General features: G+C 40.1%; 1 protein-coding gene across 1 annotated transcript; it reads right to left on the bottom strand.

The window, feature by feature from the left end:
* Nucleotides 1–464: 464 nt before the first annotated feature.
* LOC117093860 lies at nucleotides 465–5,924 on the bottom strand. The gene is given in 3 exon segments (XM_033229314.1): nucleotides 465–1,195; nucleotides 1,198–1,651; nucleotides 5,831–5,924. Coding segments are annotated over 2 exon segments (654 nt in total). The 5' UTR covers nucleotides 1,444–1,651; nucleotides 5,831–5,924; the 3' UTR covers nucleotides 465–787.
* Nucleotides 5,925–15,142: the final 9,218 nt, after the last annotated feature.

The following is a 15,142-nucleotide window of genomic DNA, read 5'->3' as shown; positions in this document are numbered from 1 at the left end:
TTTTCCAGGCAAATTTGTTGATAGATAAAACATTTTTATAGACTTTCCATTATTCCTTGTAGCCATCAGCTTTTAATTTTCTCTTTCTAGTTAATATACTTGTGTATAATTTAAATAGAAAACTGTTCTGTTTCATCATAAAAGATTTGCCTGTTACTTTGGGTGTGTAAATCAAGCGGACAGCACAACATTCTTGAACTTGTTTTTTAAGGCATTTGTTGACAACAACAGAAAAGAAGATCACAGACACCGCCAATAAGCGTGGACATCAATTATTTTTTAATTGTATAGGAGTACAGTACACTAATTAAAACTAGTATATCTTGCAATGCCAAAGGCAAAATTAATTATTAATTTTTATTAATATTCAGAAGTAGCACAAGGAATGCATTAATAAAGATTTGGTGGTTGTGACTGAGATCTTGTTTAGCTTTATATTATAGAAAAAAAAAGGTTTTCTGGCTCGATCTGAATAAAAAGAAGCTGGCACCGAAGGGATGATCTTTATTGAAATGGAATATGCTCACCAGAGTAGATATTTAGTGACAGAAGATGAGATGTGGAAGGAGATTATGTGAAAACCCCAAATGCTTGTCTATAATGGTTTGACTTGACAACTCTACAATCACCTGCAAAATTATTGTTGTTGCCTTCGATACTTTTGGTTATTAAATTGAGTATTTTAGTTAAGCCATCTTGAGTTGACATTTAATAATTCATTTAGGAGCTGTGCACAGAATATTATCCAGCTCACCAAATCCAAGATGAACAAAATTAGTTTTGTGCACTAAAAAGATATTGACACGACTCTCTCCTCCTCCCCTCCCTCTCCCCTTCTTTTCTCCTGTTCTCCTCCTCTTCTCCCTCTCCCTTCCCGGCCTCTCTTCCTCTCACAGTTAGAAGCAAGTCTATAAGGCTTTCTTGTCCTACAGGGCAAAAACGGAAGCACATTTATAGTTTTTAGGCTAGGGTCTTTAAGCCCATCTAGGCGCAGTCCTAAAACCATGTAGGACATAGATAGGTCATTAATCTGTGCTTGCTTTTCTGCAACTGATGGCCTCTCATTTTTAGCAACCTCTGATTTGAGATCTTTCATGTCCACTTCCTTGAGAAACAATTTTGCCTTTGTAAAGTCTGTACCAGTAAAATCCTTCAATGAAACCCAAAATGTTGACACAGCCAGCGGGAGGGCTGCCTGTGGACATGTCGGCTGGTCAGCCGCAAGCTCTGATATCCCGGAACACACCTCCATTCACCCGGGTGGGCGACGGTAGAGCCGTCAGACCCACATCCTCCTTCGCCTACCATGTGGGGAATGCTATGCCTCACACAGCTCAATCCTGCATGTTCGCGAATCTTCAGGGGTGAAAAGGAGAGGAACAGAGCATTCACAGCTACAATGAAGCTACAAGCAGTTGTAGGCAAAACTGTATGGTACAGCATATGCACAGTGCATGCCTTCCCTTCACACCTCGGAAGGCAGCAGGACTCCCCGGCAAGCGCAAGCTGTCACCATTCCCTTGGGAAGGCAGCTCTCTGAAGAATACTTCTTCCACCTGATGGTCCACCTTCCAGAATGCAGCTCCTGGGAAACAGCATCAGGCCAGTCTGGGAAGGCATGTGTTTCCTCGGATGTGTTGAAACATTTCCTCTGAAAAATAGGAAGAAAAGTGGATCTGATGTCATACTAGCAACCTCTCTGATGGGACTCACATGCCTGAGGGTAAAGGTGGTCATGCAGTCAGAATCAGCATTGACTCCAGATAAATGCATGGCCATGTTGGGTCATTTCTTCCCGTCGGAGTTTAGAGGGGGGTGAAGGAGGCTGGCTTCATCACACCATAGTGTGTGATGCACCAGCTGCCTGCAGGTGATGTTGAAGACAGCCAGGTGATCTCTGACTCCTAGGACTTTAAATGCTTAGCAGCTCATATCAAGAGAGGTTACTGTCTTACCTTGTTTTTTTTTTTTTTTTTTTTAATTATTCCTCCAAAATCACCGAGATAAATACTGCAATGTAAGGCAGCCATTAGTGAGACATTATGATGAGCTGGTTTACAAAAAGGAGATTTCATTCATTCATTCAAACAACAAATACTTTTTGAGCACCTACACTATTCTGGGACTTTTACTAGGCCTGGGGGATTCCAAAATAAATACGAAAGGTAAGTGTATGAGTTAGTTGTTGCTGCATAACAGACAGCCCCAAAACTTGTGGACTTAAGCAGCAATCCTGCATTACCACCTGGGTGTCTATGAGTTGGCTAGGACTTGGATGATCTAGAACGGTATTGACTAAGCAGCTCCGCATCTGGCATTGCTAGGGTGTCTATCATGTCTCTTTCCACCTGTCTCTCACACTTTTTGGACCAGAGAGGTAACTGGGGCATGTTCTCTGCATGGTGATATCAGAGGCACAAGAGGGTCTACTGAAACCCAAGGGCTTCTAAATGCCTCATCCAAAATTGGCACCCTCCTGTCTCCATCTACATTCCATTGGCTAAAAGTAAATCACATAGCCAACCTCAGAGCCCAGAGTCAGGGAAGCATATGCCACCCGCGATGAGGCCACAGCAAGGGTGTGGATGTAAGAAGGTGTGATGGAGGTCAACAGTGACTCCTACAGTGGGAAGATATCATTTCCTATTCTTCATGCTGCTGATGGGCACAGGAATGGTGTTTTGGTCCATTAAGGCTGCTTTAACCAAATACTATAGACTGAGTGGCCCACAAATGACAGGCATTTATTTCTCACAGTTCTGGAGGCTGGAAAGTCCAAGACCAAGGTGCTGGCAGATTCAGTGTCTGGCGAATCAGTTTTCTGGTTCATAGATGGTGACTGCTTGTTGTGTTCTCACATGGTGGAAAAGAAAATAGATCTCTCTTGGGCCTCTTTTATAAAACTACTAATCCTATGCATGAGGGCTCCATCCCCATGACTTAATCACCTTCCAAAGGCTCCACCTCCTAAGGCCAACACCTTGGGGGTGAATTTCCTTATAGGAATTTGGGGAAAACACAAACATTCAGATAGTAGCAAATGATGACTTCTGCCCTGAAAGTATTGGGGGAAAAATTCCCACTCCATTTCCTCTTTCCTGAAGGACAGCTGCTGGGAAGGGTGAAAAGAGTCTGATGTCTATGTGTGTCTTAAGCTATGAAAGATTTGCTATTCCCTGTGGTCTTCCTCAATTTTTCCTTTAGGGACCACAGGGGAAAGATGCTCTTGGCTTCTGCTTCCATATGGCAGATATCCCTCCCCACAGCAAGTCTATGGTCCGGTTCTGTCTCTGCCCCCAGAAACAATGGGCACACAGCTGCCTGGACTCAGTGGCTGGAGACTAGGCAGAGGAAGACAGGGAGCCTTGGGCTCTCTGCAGATCCAATCTAGCTCTGCAAACCACCATGCTGATATTTTCATCCATCCTTGACCCTAGGGTCTACTTCTCATTTGTTTGAGAACTCAGAGGAGAAGACCTCTGATTAGCATCCTAGAAATTCCCAAGAGAAGACCTCTGATTAGCATCCTAGAAATTCCCAAAGTGTCACACAGATTTTGTCCTTGCAGAGCTCCCAGGGTGATACAGGGCTTGTCTGGTGATGACACAGGGCCAGGGCCTTGACATCCCTACACACAGAGGCATCCCCCTTACTGAGGTTCACAGGATGTAGCATCTCCCTCCTCTCTGCACCTCAAATATTCCCCAATTGGTGTCCCCGTTGACCTAGTGGAGTGGATCTTCAGCTTCATATCATAATGTGGAAGACAGGTGGTGCTTACATGAGAAAGAGAACAGCAGAGAATTAACACATGATGCAAGCAACTGGATCAGTGGAGACATCTCAATTTTATAAATCAGGTCCAGGGTTTTTTTTGTTTTGTTTTGTTTTGTTTTAATCTTCATCTATGTAGTTTGTCCATCCAGGTAGTAATCTAAGACATTGTCCTGCCTCCAGTCCTACTGCTGGTGCCCAGCTGTTCTCTGCACTAGCTCTCATGCTTTCCACATCTCTGTCCACTCACTTGCAAGACACAGGTGAAAACAAGACCCCCTCTTCACATGACTGTGAACTTCCATGAGATCCAGTGGATGGAAAGTTCTCAGCACAGCACAGGGCACACCGGAAGGACAGATGGGCTGCGAGTTTCATTATTGACCTAGAGTACACATTCTTTGAGGTAAAGGCTGACAGAGACTCAAGTGGCGTCCTCCCCCAAACAGATGTGGACCCTGTTAATCGTGGTCTTTCATCTTTGCTTACAGTTATGTGACACTGCTTCTCTAAGCAGATTTGGGGAGAGATTTGTTTTCATAAATCATGTTTATATGTTACTGAAGCTTTGTTTACTCATTTAGGAACAAGTTAAGGGCATTGGGGTACATGTCTGTGGGGACAGATGGGTGGGGAAAGGAAGCATTTGGAGGAGTTCTTTGGTACACACAAAAAGATAGGAACTGACCCAAGAACCTGGCTTCAAAGTCAGATGTCAGGCTATTTCACTGTGGGACAGACTGAGGGCCAGCCTCAAAGCAGGCCTGGGTAAGACTTCTTCTCCCAGATCCTAAAATTGTGCAAGTCCATGAAAATCCCATTTTGATTACATCAAGAACTTCTGGCAGAAGTATTTCTGATACCTAACCTTAAACCGGAGGATATTGCATTGGCGGTGGCTGCACTGAAAGCACGAAGCCTCGGAAGTGGGACAGCTGTTGGAAATCAGATGTTGTCTAAGAGAGTTTATTATGCTCCCTCTACACTGCTCACCCTTGGCAAGAGCCACATGAGATCCTTTCACCAATGAGGATGTGTTTCCTCTCTAGGGTTTCCTGAGGCACCTGCAGGGCCAGGAGAGTCCCTGCATATTCAGAATATTCAGAAACTCCTCTGACAAGCAGCTTTGCTTAAGCAGAGAATGTGATGGTGTCCAAGGTGACTTGGATAAACTTTACACTCACAGAGAAGGCTCTGAGCCTTCTTCTGGCCTGTGGGCATTAACCTGAACCACATAACTGTGTATTTTTTTTTTAACTGTTATACTTTTCTACTTTAGATATGTACTCACATGCAGAATATAAATCCCTATTTTATTTTTTGTCAAAACCCAGTTTACTTGTTATTTTCTTTTTAAAACGTCCCTGACAACTCCACTGGTCACTTCCATATGAATTTCAACTCTGTTCTCCATTCACACCTCTCTGGCATCACCAGCTTGTGATGGTGGTGATGTTGTCTGACTCCTGGCTAGAGACCCACGAGTACCCTGAGACAGCATGTATGTCTTCTTCTTTATGTATTTCCAGTGCCCAACCGAAGCCACTGGTTCTGAAATAGTTTCAGAGAAGGCAGGGCTGAGCTGAAGGAACACATCCAGCATGGGTCTAATTACTGGAACAAGTAACTGGATTGGATTAACCACTAGCACGTTAACCACCTGATGAGAGTGAGTTGACTAATCTTACCGTCTTATATATAATTGAGAGTAGCTTCAGAATAAGAGGTGAGAAGAGCATCTCTGCTACTCTTGGGGGCATAAGAGAGGCCTTGTTTATTAATTCAACCATAATCATTGGTGATCTACCTTGTGCAAGGCCCTGTCATAGGCACAAGTGATAGGTTTATCACTAGTAATAGTATAATTGTTACAGCAGGTAGCTAATCAGACAGGAACAGGGCAGGAGAGTCCTCTGACCCCCTCTCTCTCTCCCTCACCAATCAGGAATGTCAGGCAACCATCAGGTGATGGTGAGGTAGCTGTTAAGCTATCTCTCTAAAATAATTGGTCACGGCCAAGGCCAGGGAAAGGCAGTCTCCCGATACACAGAAACACCTGTAATTGCTGATCAGCAGTTCCCGATGAGATCTCAGGAGCCGGGTAAGCGGGCTCAAGCATGAACACTAAGAGGCAAAATGGCGGAGTTTAACTGGTAATAACATTTGGACTGGTAAAGGCAGAATGCCTCATGTGAGCATGCGTACAACTCCAGTAAACGCACCACGCGTGCGGCCCCTCCCAAGCGCTAGTGGGCCACGGCGCATGTGCACAGCCCACCCCAAGGGAAGAATCGGGGGAGAAGGTTTTAATAAATTTTCACTCCTCTAAACTTGCCTCAGTCTCTCACTCTGCTCTTCGTTTGGATTCTTTCTTCTGAGGAGACAAGAATTGAGGCTGCTGCAGATCCGTATGGATTCGCCGCCTCTTACATACTTTGGTGCTGTGTGACTGGGGTACGTTCAGCTGGTAACATAATTAGGAAGTGGTGTATAGGCATATGGGTGGAAAAAAATATGAATAAAATTCTATCCTCATGGAACTTACATTCTAATGACGAGGAGACAGACAAAAAAACAAACTACCAGACAGGTCAGATACTACGTGTTGTAAGAAAAATAAAGTAAGGCGGGGTTACAGAGAGAGTCACGGGGACAGAGCATTGCAATATCGAAAGATGGTTAAAGGACCCCATATAGACTGCGACATTCGAGCAAACTACATAAAGGATTGAGGGAACTGACCATGCAGGTAGTGGGGAAGAGCATTTTTCAAGCAGAAGCAATGGCATATGCAAAGGCTACAAAAATATTACAGAAAGCTTTTTGGGTAGAGGGAAAATGACACCAAATTGAAACAGATCTATAAAAAGGGTAAGTGCCAGGGAAAGGCAGTCTCCCGATGGACAGAAACACCTGAAACTGGTGATCAGCAGCTTCCTGATAAGATCTCAAGAACTGGGATCTTATAAGATTCTTGATAAGATTCTGTCAATTCTTGATAAATCAAGAATTGGGCAAGTGAGCTTAAGCACTCCCACTAAGAAGCAAAATGGCAGAGTTTAACTGGTATAACTTTCGGACTGGTAAGGGAAGAATGCTTCACGCGAGCATGCGTACAACTCTAGTAAGCATACTGTGCATCAACAACTCCAGTAAACACACTGCCAGAAATGGCTAATAAGTGAGTAATCATAAAACAGGTTTTCAATTTTGTTTTTAGATAGGATAACTTTAGAAAGATATAGATATAGACAGTAGTGTAGTTCAAAGTATCTGCAGAATTAAAATCTCTGGGCACAATAGCACAATGGATGGGAGGATGGGAAGGAGAAGGTGGAAGATGTTATTTTAAGGTTTTTGTGTTAAACCTGAGGTACCATAATAGTATTTCAAAGTAGCCTTTAAAGAAGTAAAGGTACGCATGGCAAGCCAGAAGCAATTGCTGAAAAATTGAGCAAAAATATATACCTGATAAGTCTAAGGTAAAAATAAAATGGAATATTAAAAAATCCTCAGTTGATTCAAAAGATGGTAGGAAAAGAAACAAAGAACAGATGGGAGAGATAGAAAACAAATACTGAAATGGTAGACTGAAACCCTACCATATTAATAATTGTAGTAAATATAATAGTCTAACATACTGATTAAGAGCCAGAGATGATCAGACTTGATGAAGAAACAAGACCAAATACATGCTTAATGTTTCCATGTGAAAATTCCTGCTCTGCGTTTTGGGAAATTTTTATATTTCAGTCAAGAAATTGGGAAAACAAAAAAAGTATAAATCTTGGGTGCAAATTCAAGCTAAACAATAAATATAGACATTTCTTTTAATTACTTTCAAAGACAAAAATCGCAACTACTTTTGCACCAACCTAGTAGTTTTAAGGAATCCACTGATGTCAACTCAAAAGCATGAACAGGAATCACTGATGTTCAGAGTCTAAGGTTAAGATAAACATTTACAGAAACCAGGGAAGGAGCAGGCAGGAGAATAACCATAACCTCCTCAGTGAGTCTCAGTCATAGCTCTTGCCAGGTTGTAAACACATGTTTGTGGAATACTCTGAAATAAGATTAGAAACTGATCTAAAACCTGAATTGCAAAAAGAATATCAATTTCATTAGCAGAAATCAAAATCAAGGCAAGCACATAAAATATTGTTATTGTTAAAAGATGATATAATCTGATATGAAGAAACATGTGCCCTAAAGACCAATTTACAAATGCTTTCTGGTACCCTCTTGGCCATTCAACCAACATCAGTGCAAAAATGAATGAAAAATTTCCACATTTGTAAGATTTGTCATGAAAAAAGAGAAAAGACTAGTGCATAGGACAATTAATGCTTTGTGTATTTCAATGTTTCAATGATCCCTTTGGGGTATTAATTTTTGTGGTATTATTTTTCAAAATTTTCAATGATTTTTGCATGGAATTTATTTTATGTTAATATTCACCTTTAAAATATTTTGCATTCTCAAATGTCTATGTCAGGTGGAGATTACTTTTATGTTACTGAAAAAAAAAACTACCTACAAATGGGTACTTTAGCAAAAAGGTGTTATGAAAAATACAGAATAACGTAATTGAAGGGATTCCCAAGATTTCCTTGGAATTCTATTTTTTGTTTCTGAATACCAAAGATTAATATATATCTACAGAAAACTTACTTTAGAAATAAATATATGAATGGTTTAAAAGAAAATGATAGGAGAAAGTATACCATGCAGAAACTAATTATGAGACTGGCATTACTATATTAATATAAGACAAAGTAGACTTAGGTGCAATAACTATTACCAGAGATAAAAAAGACATTTCATAAGGACATAATGCTCAAATCTCAATATAATTATAATATATATATGTACATGTAACAAACTTAAACATGTATGCACCAAAAAAAATCCTCAAAGTACTAAAGCAAACATGGTAGAATTAAAAGGGAAAAAAAGACAAATGCAAAATATAGTTGAAGATTTCAACAGTTCTCTTACTAATTAATAGAAAGAATGTAAAATCTATAAGGATACAGAAATCCTGGATAAAACTGTCAATCAGTGGGACTTAATTGACATGACATCTATTGAACACTTCACCACTTCACCCAACAGCAGCAAAATGCTTTTCTTTTCGATGACACGTAGAACATTTGCCAAGATAAACAACATTGTAAGCCATTAGAAAAAGTGTACCCACATTCAAAAGGATTGAAATCATACAGGATATATTTCCAATATAAAAAAAATTAGCAATAAACAAAGAGATCTAAAAATCCCCAAATATTTGGAGAAAATGTTTCTGGGAATCTCATGGATCAAAAAAGAAGTCACAAGAGGAAATCCAAAAGAGTTTGAACTGAGTGAATATAAAATACAACATACATATTCATCCGATGCAGTTAAAGTAATTCTTTAGAGGAAAATGTATAGCCTTATATGCTTACATTAGAAAAAAAAAGGTCTAAAATAAAAGATACAGGCTTATATCTTAAGAAACTAGAAAATTCAGGAAAATTAAAGCCAAATAAGTAGAAAAAATAACAATAAACTAATAAAATATGAATCTACAAAACTGTAGAAAAAAATCAATGAAACCAAAGTTGTTTGACTAGATTAATAAAATCAACAAAATAAATATAAACTGAACAAAATAAAAGAGAAGACACTGATGGAGAGTAACAGTAATGAAAGATGATACATCCCCTTTTTAATGTTGATCTTCTATCCATATTTAAAAGATAATAAAGGAATGGTGTGAGACAGTTAATCTAAATAATTTCAACAACTTAGAATAAAAGACATCAAAAATTATACATTACCAAAGACACAAGAATAGTTACAAAATTTAAATAGCCCTATATATTATCAACAACAACAAAGTAATTAAACAACTTATCACAATGAAAACAACAAATCCAGATGGATTCCTTGGTGAGTAAACCAAACATTTAGAGAAGTACTTTTGCATCTTGCATGAGAGTTGAATTCCAGTCTGCATAGATTCTTAGTTCCAAGCATCAGAAATAAAGTCAGACTAATTTAGGATTAAAAAAACAAATACTAAAAAGATTTTGAGTAACCTTTCTATCCAGAAGGCTTGTAGAGCCAGGTATGGCAATTGTGAACTGAGAAGGACATCCCACTTACCTCCAGAGAGGTGGCACAGTCACACAACTGAGTCCAGACACCACGGCCTGTACTGTCAACACCACAGACACCACACCCCTATCACTGGTGTTTTCATTATGCTATTGGTGCTTCAGGAAGTAAGGTGTAGACAGTTTGCTGCCACCACACTCTGCAGAATGGATTTCGTGAAGTCTCCACTTTATTTCTTCATTAAGGTTTCATTTAAAGACTCATGTCTCTATTCCCTCTTTTCAATAAAAGATAGAAAAATATTTGAAAATATTGATCTCTATAAAGGCAGGTGGACTTTGTTTCATAAAGAAGGGTGATCTGATGCTGGGACAATTGTAATAGCACATGTCTAATAATGCGTGTAAATTAAAAATGAAATCACATCTGATCAAAATTGCCCTAAATATTATTAAATCATCCAATTTTCTGTTCATGTACAGGTATGTCAATTTTCAATAAATCCAACAGAGTTACTTTTTCTCCAGAGTTGGAATAAATTGTTGCTACTTCCACTGAGCCGCAGATGATGTAGCTGACTTGCATTGAGGTCATATCATAGAAAATCTGTATGTATATACTTGTTTATTTAAGAACCCTATGCTCACACAAGGGTGGTAAGATGCTCACACTACAACCGACTGAGAGAATGACAAATATTACCAGCCACTCCACAGACAATATTATTTTTATTTTCCCTCTTCTTCCTCCTCTCCCACCACCACCCAGACCCTCCTCCTGCTGTCTCTCCTCCCGCTCCTTCTCCTCCTTCTCCTCCTCCCAAAGAATACCATTAGTTTGTTGCTTACATGATGGGGCTCAGCTGTTTGTCTGCAGCTTCCTGACAGCTGGGGCAGAGATTTTATCAACACTTTCTTACATCACTCTTTTCCATCAGTTCCTAAAAGTTCAGAAAAAAAAAAGTTGACCTTTTCCTTCTACAGATGGTCAAGCTGAGGCTCAAAGAAGAGTAAGACTTGCGGAAGCAATAGAGCAGGGCTGTGGCTGTTGGTACTGGAACCTAGACTGCCTCTTAATGCATCTTCCTGTATGTATTTTCTTTCTTTCAGGAGTCCAGACTTTCAGACAAGGAGCTGGACTCTCTTGGCATTAAGAGTTCGACAAAGCCATTGTTCTGAATCTGTTCTCTGCCTCCCAGCCCTGTGATAAGAATATCCTAGAAACTGGATTTTTCTATAAAAAACATTTCCCCATGTGGACTGTGTACATTCTGCCTCAAATTCTCTTTGGCAGTTTCACAGTTTAAAAATACTTGAGGATCTCTTTAACTTTGTTTCTCCTTCTCATTGTAAAACTTCACTTTTCACTTGTGTTTCCTCCAGGAACACCCTCCACCTGGCTGGAGCAATGCAGTGCTCTCTTCCCTCTTCTCCTAATTCCTGATTTCCTCCATGCTCAACTGCCATTGGCAACATAAACCCCATGCTTGGATTCGTTCTCTTCAAACCAAATCGAAAGGTGTGAAGAAAGAATGTAAACCTTCTTCTACATGTTTTTTTTTTTTTTTTGCAAACCCTTAATTATATTCAAATATGAAAACATCTATCTAAAACATCTGGAAAATCATCCCTGATTTCCTAAAAAATAGATACATCAGCTAGACCACAGCTCCAGGAGACCTACTGCAGGTTAGATGTGGGAAAAAAAAGGTATGTGGAATAATCTGAGCTTAACCTAAATAATGGATAGGAATTTCTGACACTACTATGAGTTCCCCCGCCCCGGACTCAGGTGCAGAGGTTTGAGTTCATTGTATTCTTCAATTTATAACACATTGTCATCATTGATCTATGCAAGATCCCATGGTTTTGTTTGTTTATTTATTTATTTAAGACAGAGTTTCACTCTGTTGCCCGGGCTGGAGTGCAGTGGCACGATCTTGGCTCACTGCAACCTCCACCTCCCGGATTCGAACAATCCTCCCACTTCAGCCTTGCAAGTAGCTGAGACTCCAGGCATGCGCCACCACACCCAGCCCATTGTTTTGTATTTTTAGTAGGGACTGAGTTTCACCATGTTGACCAGGCTGGTCTCGAACTCCTGACGTCAGGTGATCCACCCACTTCAGCTTCCCAAAGTGCTGTATTTCCAATACAGGTGTGAGCCACCACACGCAGCTAATTTTTTTTTTTTTTAAGTAGGGACAGGATTTCACTGTGTTGGCCAGGCTGGCCTTGAACTGCTGACCTCAGGTGATCTGCTCACCTCAGCCTTCCAAAGTGCTGGGATTATAGGCATGAGCCACCATGCCCAGCCAGATTCCTTGGTTTTGATTTGTCTATTTATTTATTTTCTTTTAACCCAATTCCCTTCCCTCTGTAGACAATCACTGCAGTGTGTTTAATGCTTATCTGTTCTTTAGCATGTGTTATTTTCTTTGAGATAGGGTCTTGTTTTGTCGTCCAGCCTCAACTTCCCAGGCTCAAGCAATCCTCCTGCCTCTGCCTCCTGAGTAGTTGGAACTACAGGCACACACCACCACACCTGGCTATTATTATTATTATTCACAGAGACAGATTCTTACTCTATTGCCCAGGCTGGTCTCCAACTCCTGGGCTCAAGTGATCCTCCCAGCTCAGCCTCCCACAGTGCTGGGATTACAGGAATGAGCCACCACATCCAGCCTTGTATGTGTTCTTGACCGGTATATATTGTTAGTGGGCATGTATTTTAATTGATATAAATGATAAGTTCCCTATTGCTGTGTGAACATAGGATCCATTACTTTGAGTCACTACACATTTTCACATTTTACTTACCTTCCCCATACAGGCTTCCAGTTCCTGCCCCCGACAATTAATATTGTGACCAACATCCATACTGTGCCTCTTGGGGTCCTCTGTGAGAGCTTCTTGGAGAGACATTTCAAGTGGTAGAATTCCTGGATCATAGAGTATGGTGGTTACAATGTTGGGCCACCCAGGCATCCAGTTCAGGACCAAGGGAGCCTCAGCTGCTGCCAATAGCTCTCAACTGAGTCTTTCTCCAGGGGACTAAGAGAGGTCTTGGCCCTAGGTCCTGGGACTTGCCCCTTTGTATCTGGTGGGGCATGGTAGACAGCTTTGAAGGGTCATCTCAGCTCCAGATTTCCCTGTAAGATAACAGAATAGCTGGGCTGAGCACAGTGGCTCATGCCTGTAATCCCAGCACTTTGGGAGGCCGAGGCAGGTGGATCACGAGGTCAGGAGTTCGAGACCAGCCTGGCCAATATGATGAAAGCCCATCTCTACTAAAAATACAAAATTTAGCCAGGCATGCAGGTGTGCACCTGTAGTCCCAGCTTCTCGAGAGGCTGAGGCAGTAGAGTCGCTTGAATCCGGGAGGCAGAGGTTGCAGTGAGCTGAAGATCATGCCACTGTACTCCAGCCTCGGCGACAGAGCGAGACTTCGTCTAAAAAAAAAAAAAAAAAGATAATGGAATAGCTGAGGCCTCTGTGGTGAGTGCATTTCAGTTCAACTTCTACTGATTTCACTCCCTTGAATGTTAATTCTGAACATGCTCCCTGGGAAATTTCATGCATGCACTGCATACTCTGCAACCAACCTGAGTCGCAGATAGTGTGTGCACTGAAAGCAGTCATGGCTGCCCTCCAGGGTGGATATGAGATACAGCCAGCACTCCACCAGCCCCACAGAAATGTCCTACCTTCCCTCATCCCTGTGAGCACTTGGGATTTTCTAGTAGTCCAGGTTATTTTAACAAATGTTTTAAATATAAAGTAGTATCATTTTGTTTCAACTTGCATTTCTCTATTAATGATTTTTGGTCTCTCTTTATAAATTGAACAGAATGGGCGTGGTGGCTCATGCCTGTAATCTCAGCACTTGGAGAGGCCGAGATGGGTGGATCACCTGAGGTCAGGAGTTCAAGACCAGCCTTACCAATACGGTGAAACCCCATCTCTAATAAAAATACAAAAATTAGCTAGGAGTGGTGGCTCACGCCTGTAGTGCCAGCTACTTGGGAGGCTGAGAAACGAGAATTGCTTGAACCTGGGAGGCAGAGGTTGCAGTGAGCTGAGATCACGCCACTGTATTCCAGCCTAGGCAACAAAGTGAGATTCCACCTTAAAAAAAAATAGTAATAAAATAATTAAAATAAATAAATAAATTGTCTGAACATCTTATTTGGTATTTTCCTTTTGGGATTACTGTCTAGCTATTAATTCCTTTTCATTTGAAAATACTGCAAAATAATCTCCCATTCTGCCATTGGTTTATTAACTTTATCTTGTCCTTCATTGAACCAAAGCCTTAATTTTCATGTGATCAAATCTTTTAAAGTTTCAAATCTTTTAAAATTTTTTGGTCTATTGTTTTTATTGTTGAAGTTCTGTTTAAAAAGTCATAAAGACTCTGTATTCTTTTCTAATAATTACATATTTTTACCTTTCAAATTTACACGTCACATGTTCACATTTAATCAACTTTGAGCTCACTTGACTGTGATATTAAGCAGAGATCTTGTTTTATATTTCTCTGTAGAGTGGTTTAACTTGCCCTAGATCAGTCCCATTATTTCTTTATTAGTCTATTTTTTCTATGCCAATGCCACACTGTTTATATTGTGATGACTTTGTAATATGACTTTATATTTGATACAACAATTTTTCCCTCTTTGATTTTCTTTATTGTTTAATTAGCGATTTTGTATGTTTACCAAATTTTAGAGCGATTTTAAAATCAATGTACGTTTTAGAGTAAACATCTATTTTTTCGAATCCCAACTGGAATATTCATTTAGATTGAATTAAATATATAGATTTAGTATAGGAGAGTTGATCTGCTTATATTGTTATCTGTCAGGATTATTGAAGTATTATTTCCGTATCCTTTGTATGTTGTTGCTATTGTAAATGGTATTATATTTTTAAATTATATGTCCTAATTGGTTATAGTTGATAAAAAGAAATACCATTGAATTTTGTCATTTGATGTTCTATCCAACATTTCTGCTGAATTTAATTTTCCCATATTTATTGAGAGATAATTGACAAATAAAATAACTTTATCGTTCATTACAAGAATTTTTCTGTTGAGTTTGGATTTTTCTGTTTGTGTGCTTGCTTGGCCGATGATCACGTCATCTGAAAATGATGATGGTTTAAAACATCGTCCAACCCATTCTCTTCTAACCAGCTCTCTTTTAACTACTGATATCATGGAAAACCCATACTGCATTCTAATATTTTTTTCCCTCCAT

Source organism: Trachypithecus francoisi, unplaced genomic scaffold (assembly GCF_009764315.1).
Source record: "Trachypithecus francoisi isolate TF-2019V2 unplaced genomic scaffold, Tfra_2.0 Lachesis_group12, whole genome shotgun sequence".
Lineage (NCBI taxonomy): Eukaryota > Metazoa > Chordata > Mammalia > Primates > Cercopithecidae > Trachypithecus > Trachypithecus francoisi.
This window is presented reverse-complemented; position numbering and strand designations above follow the sequence as displayed.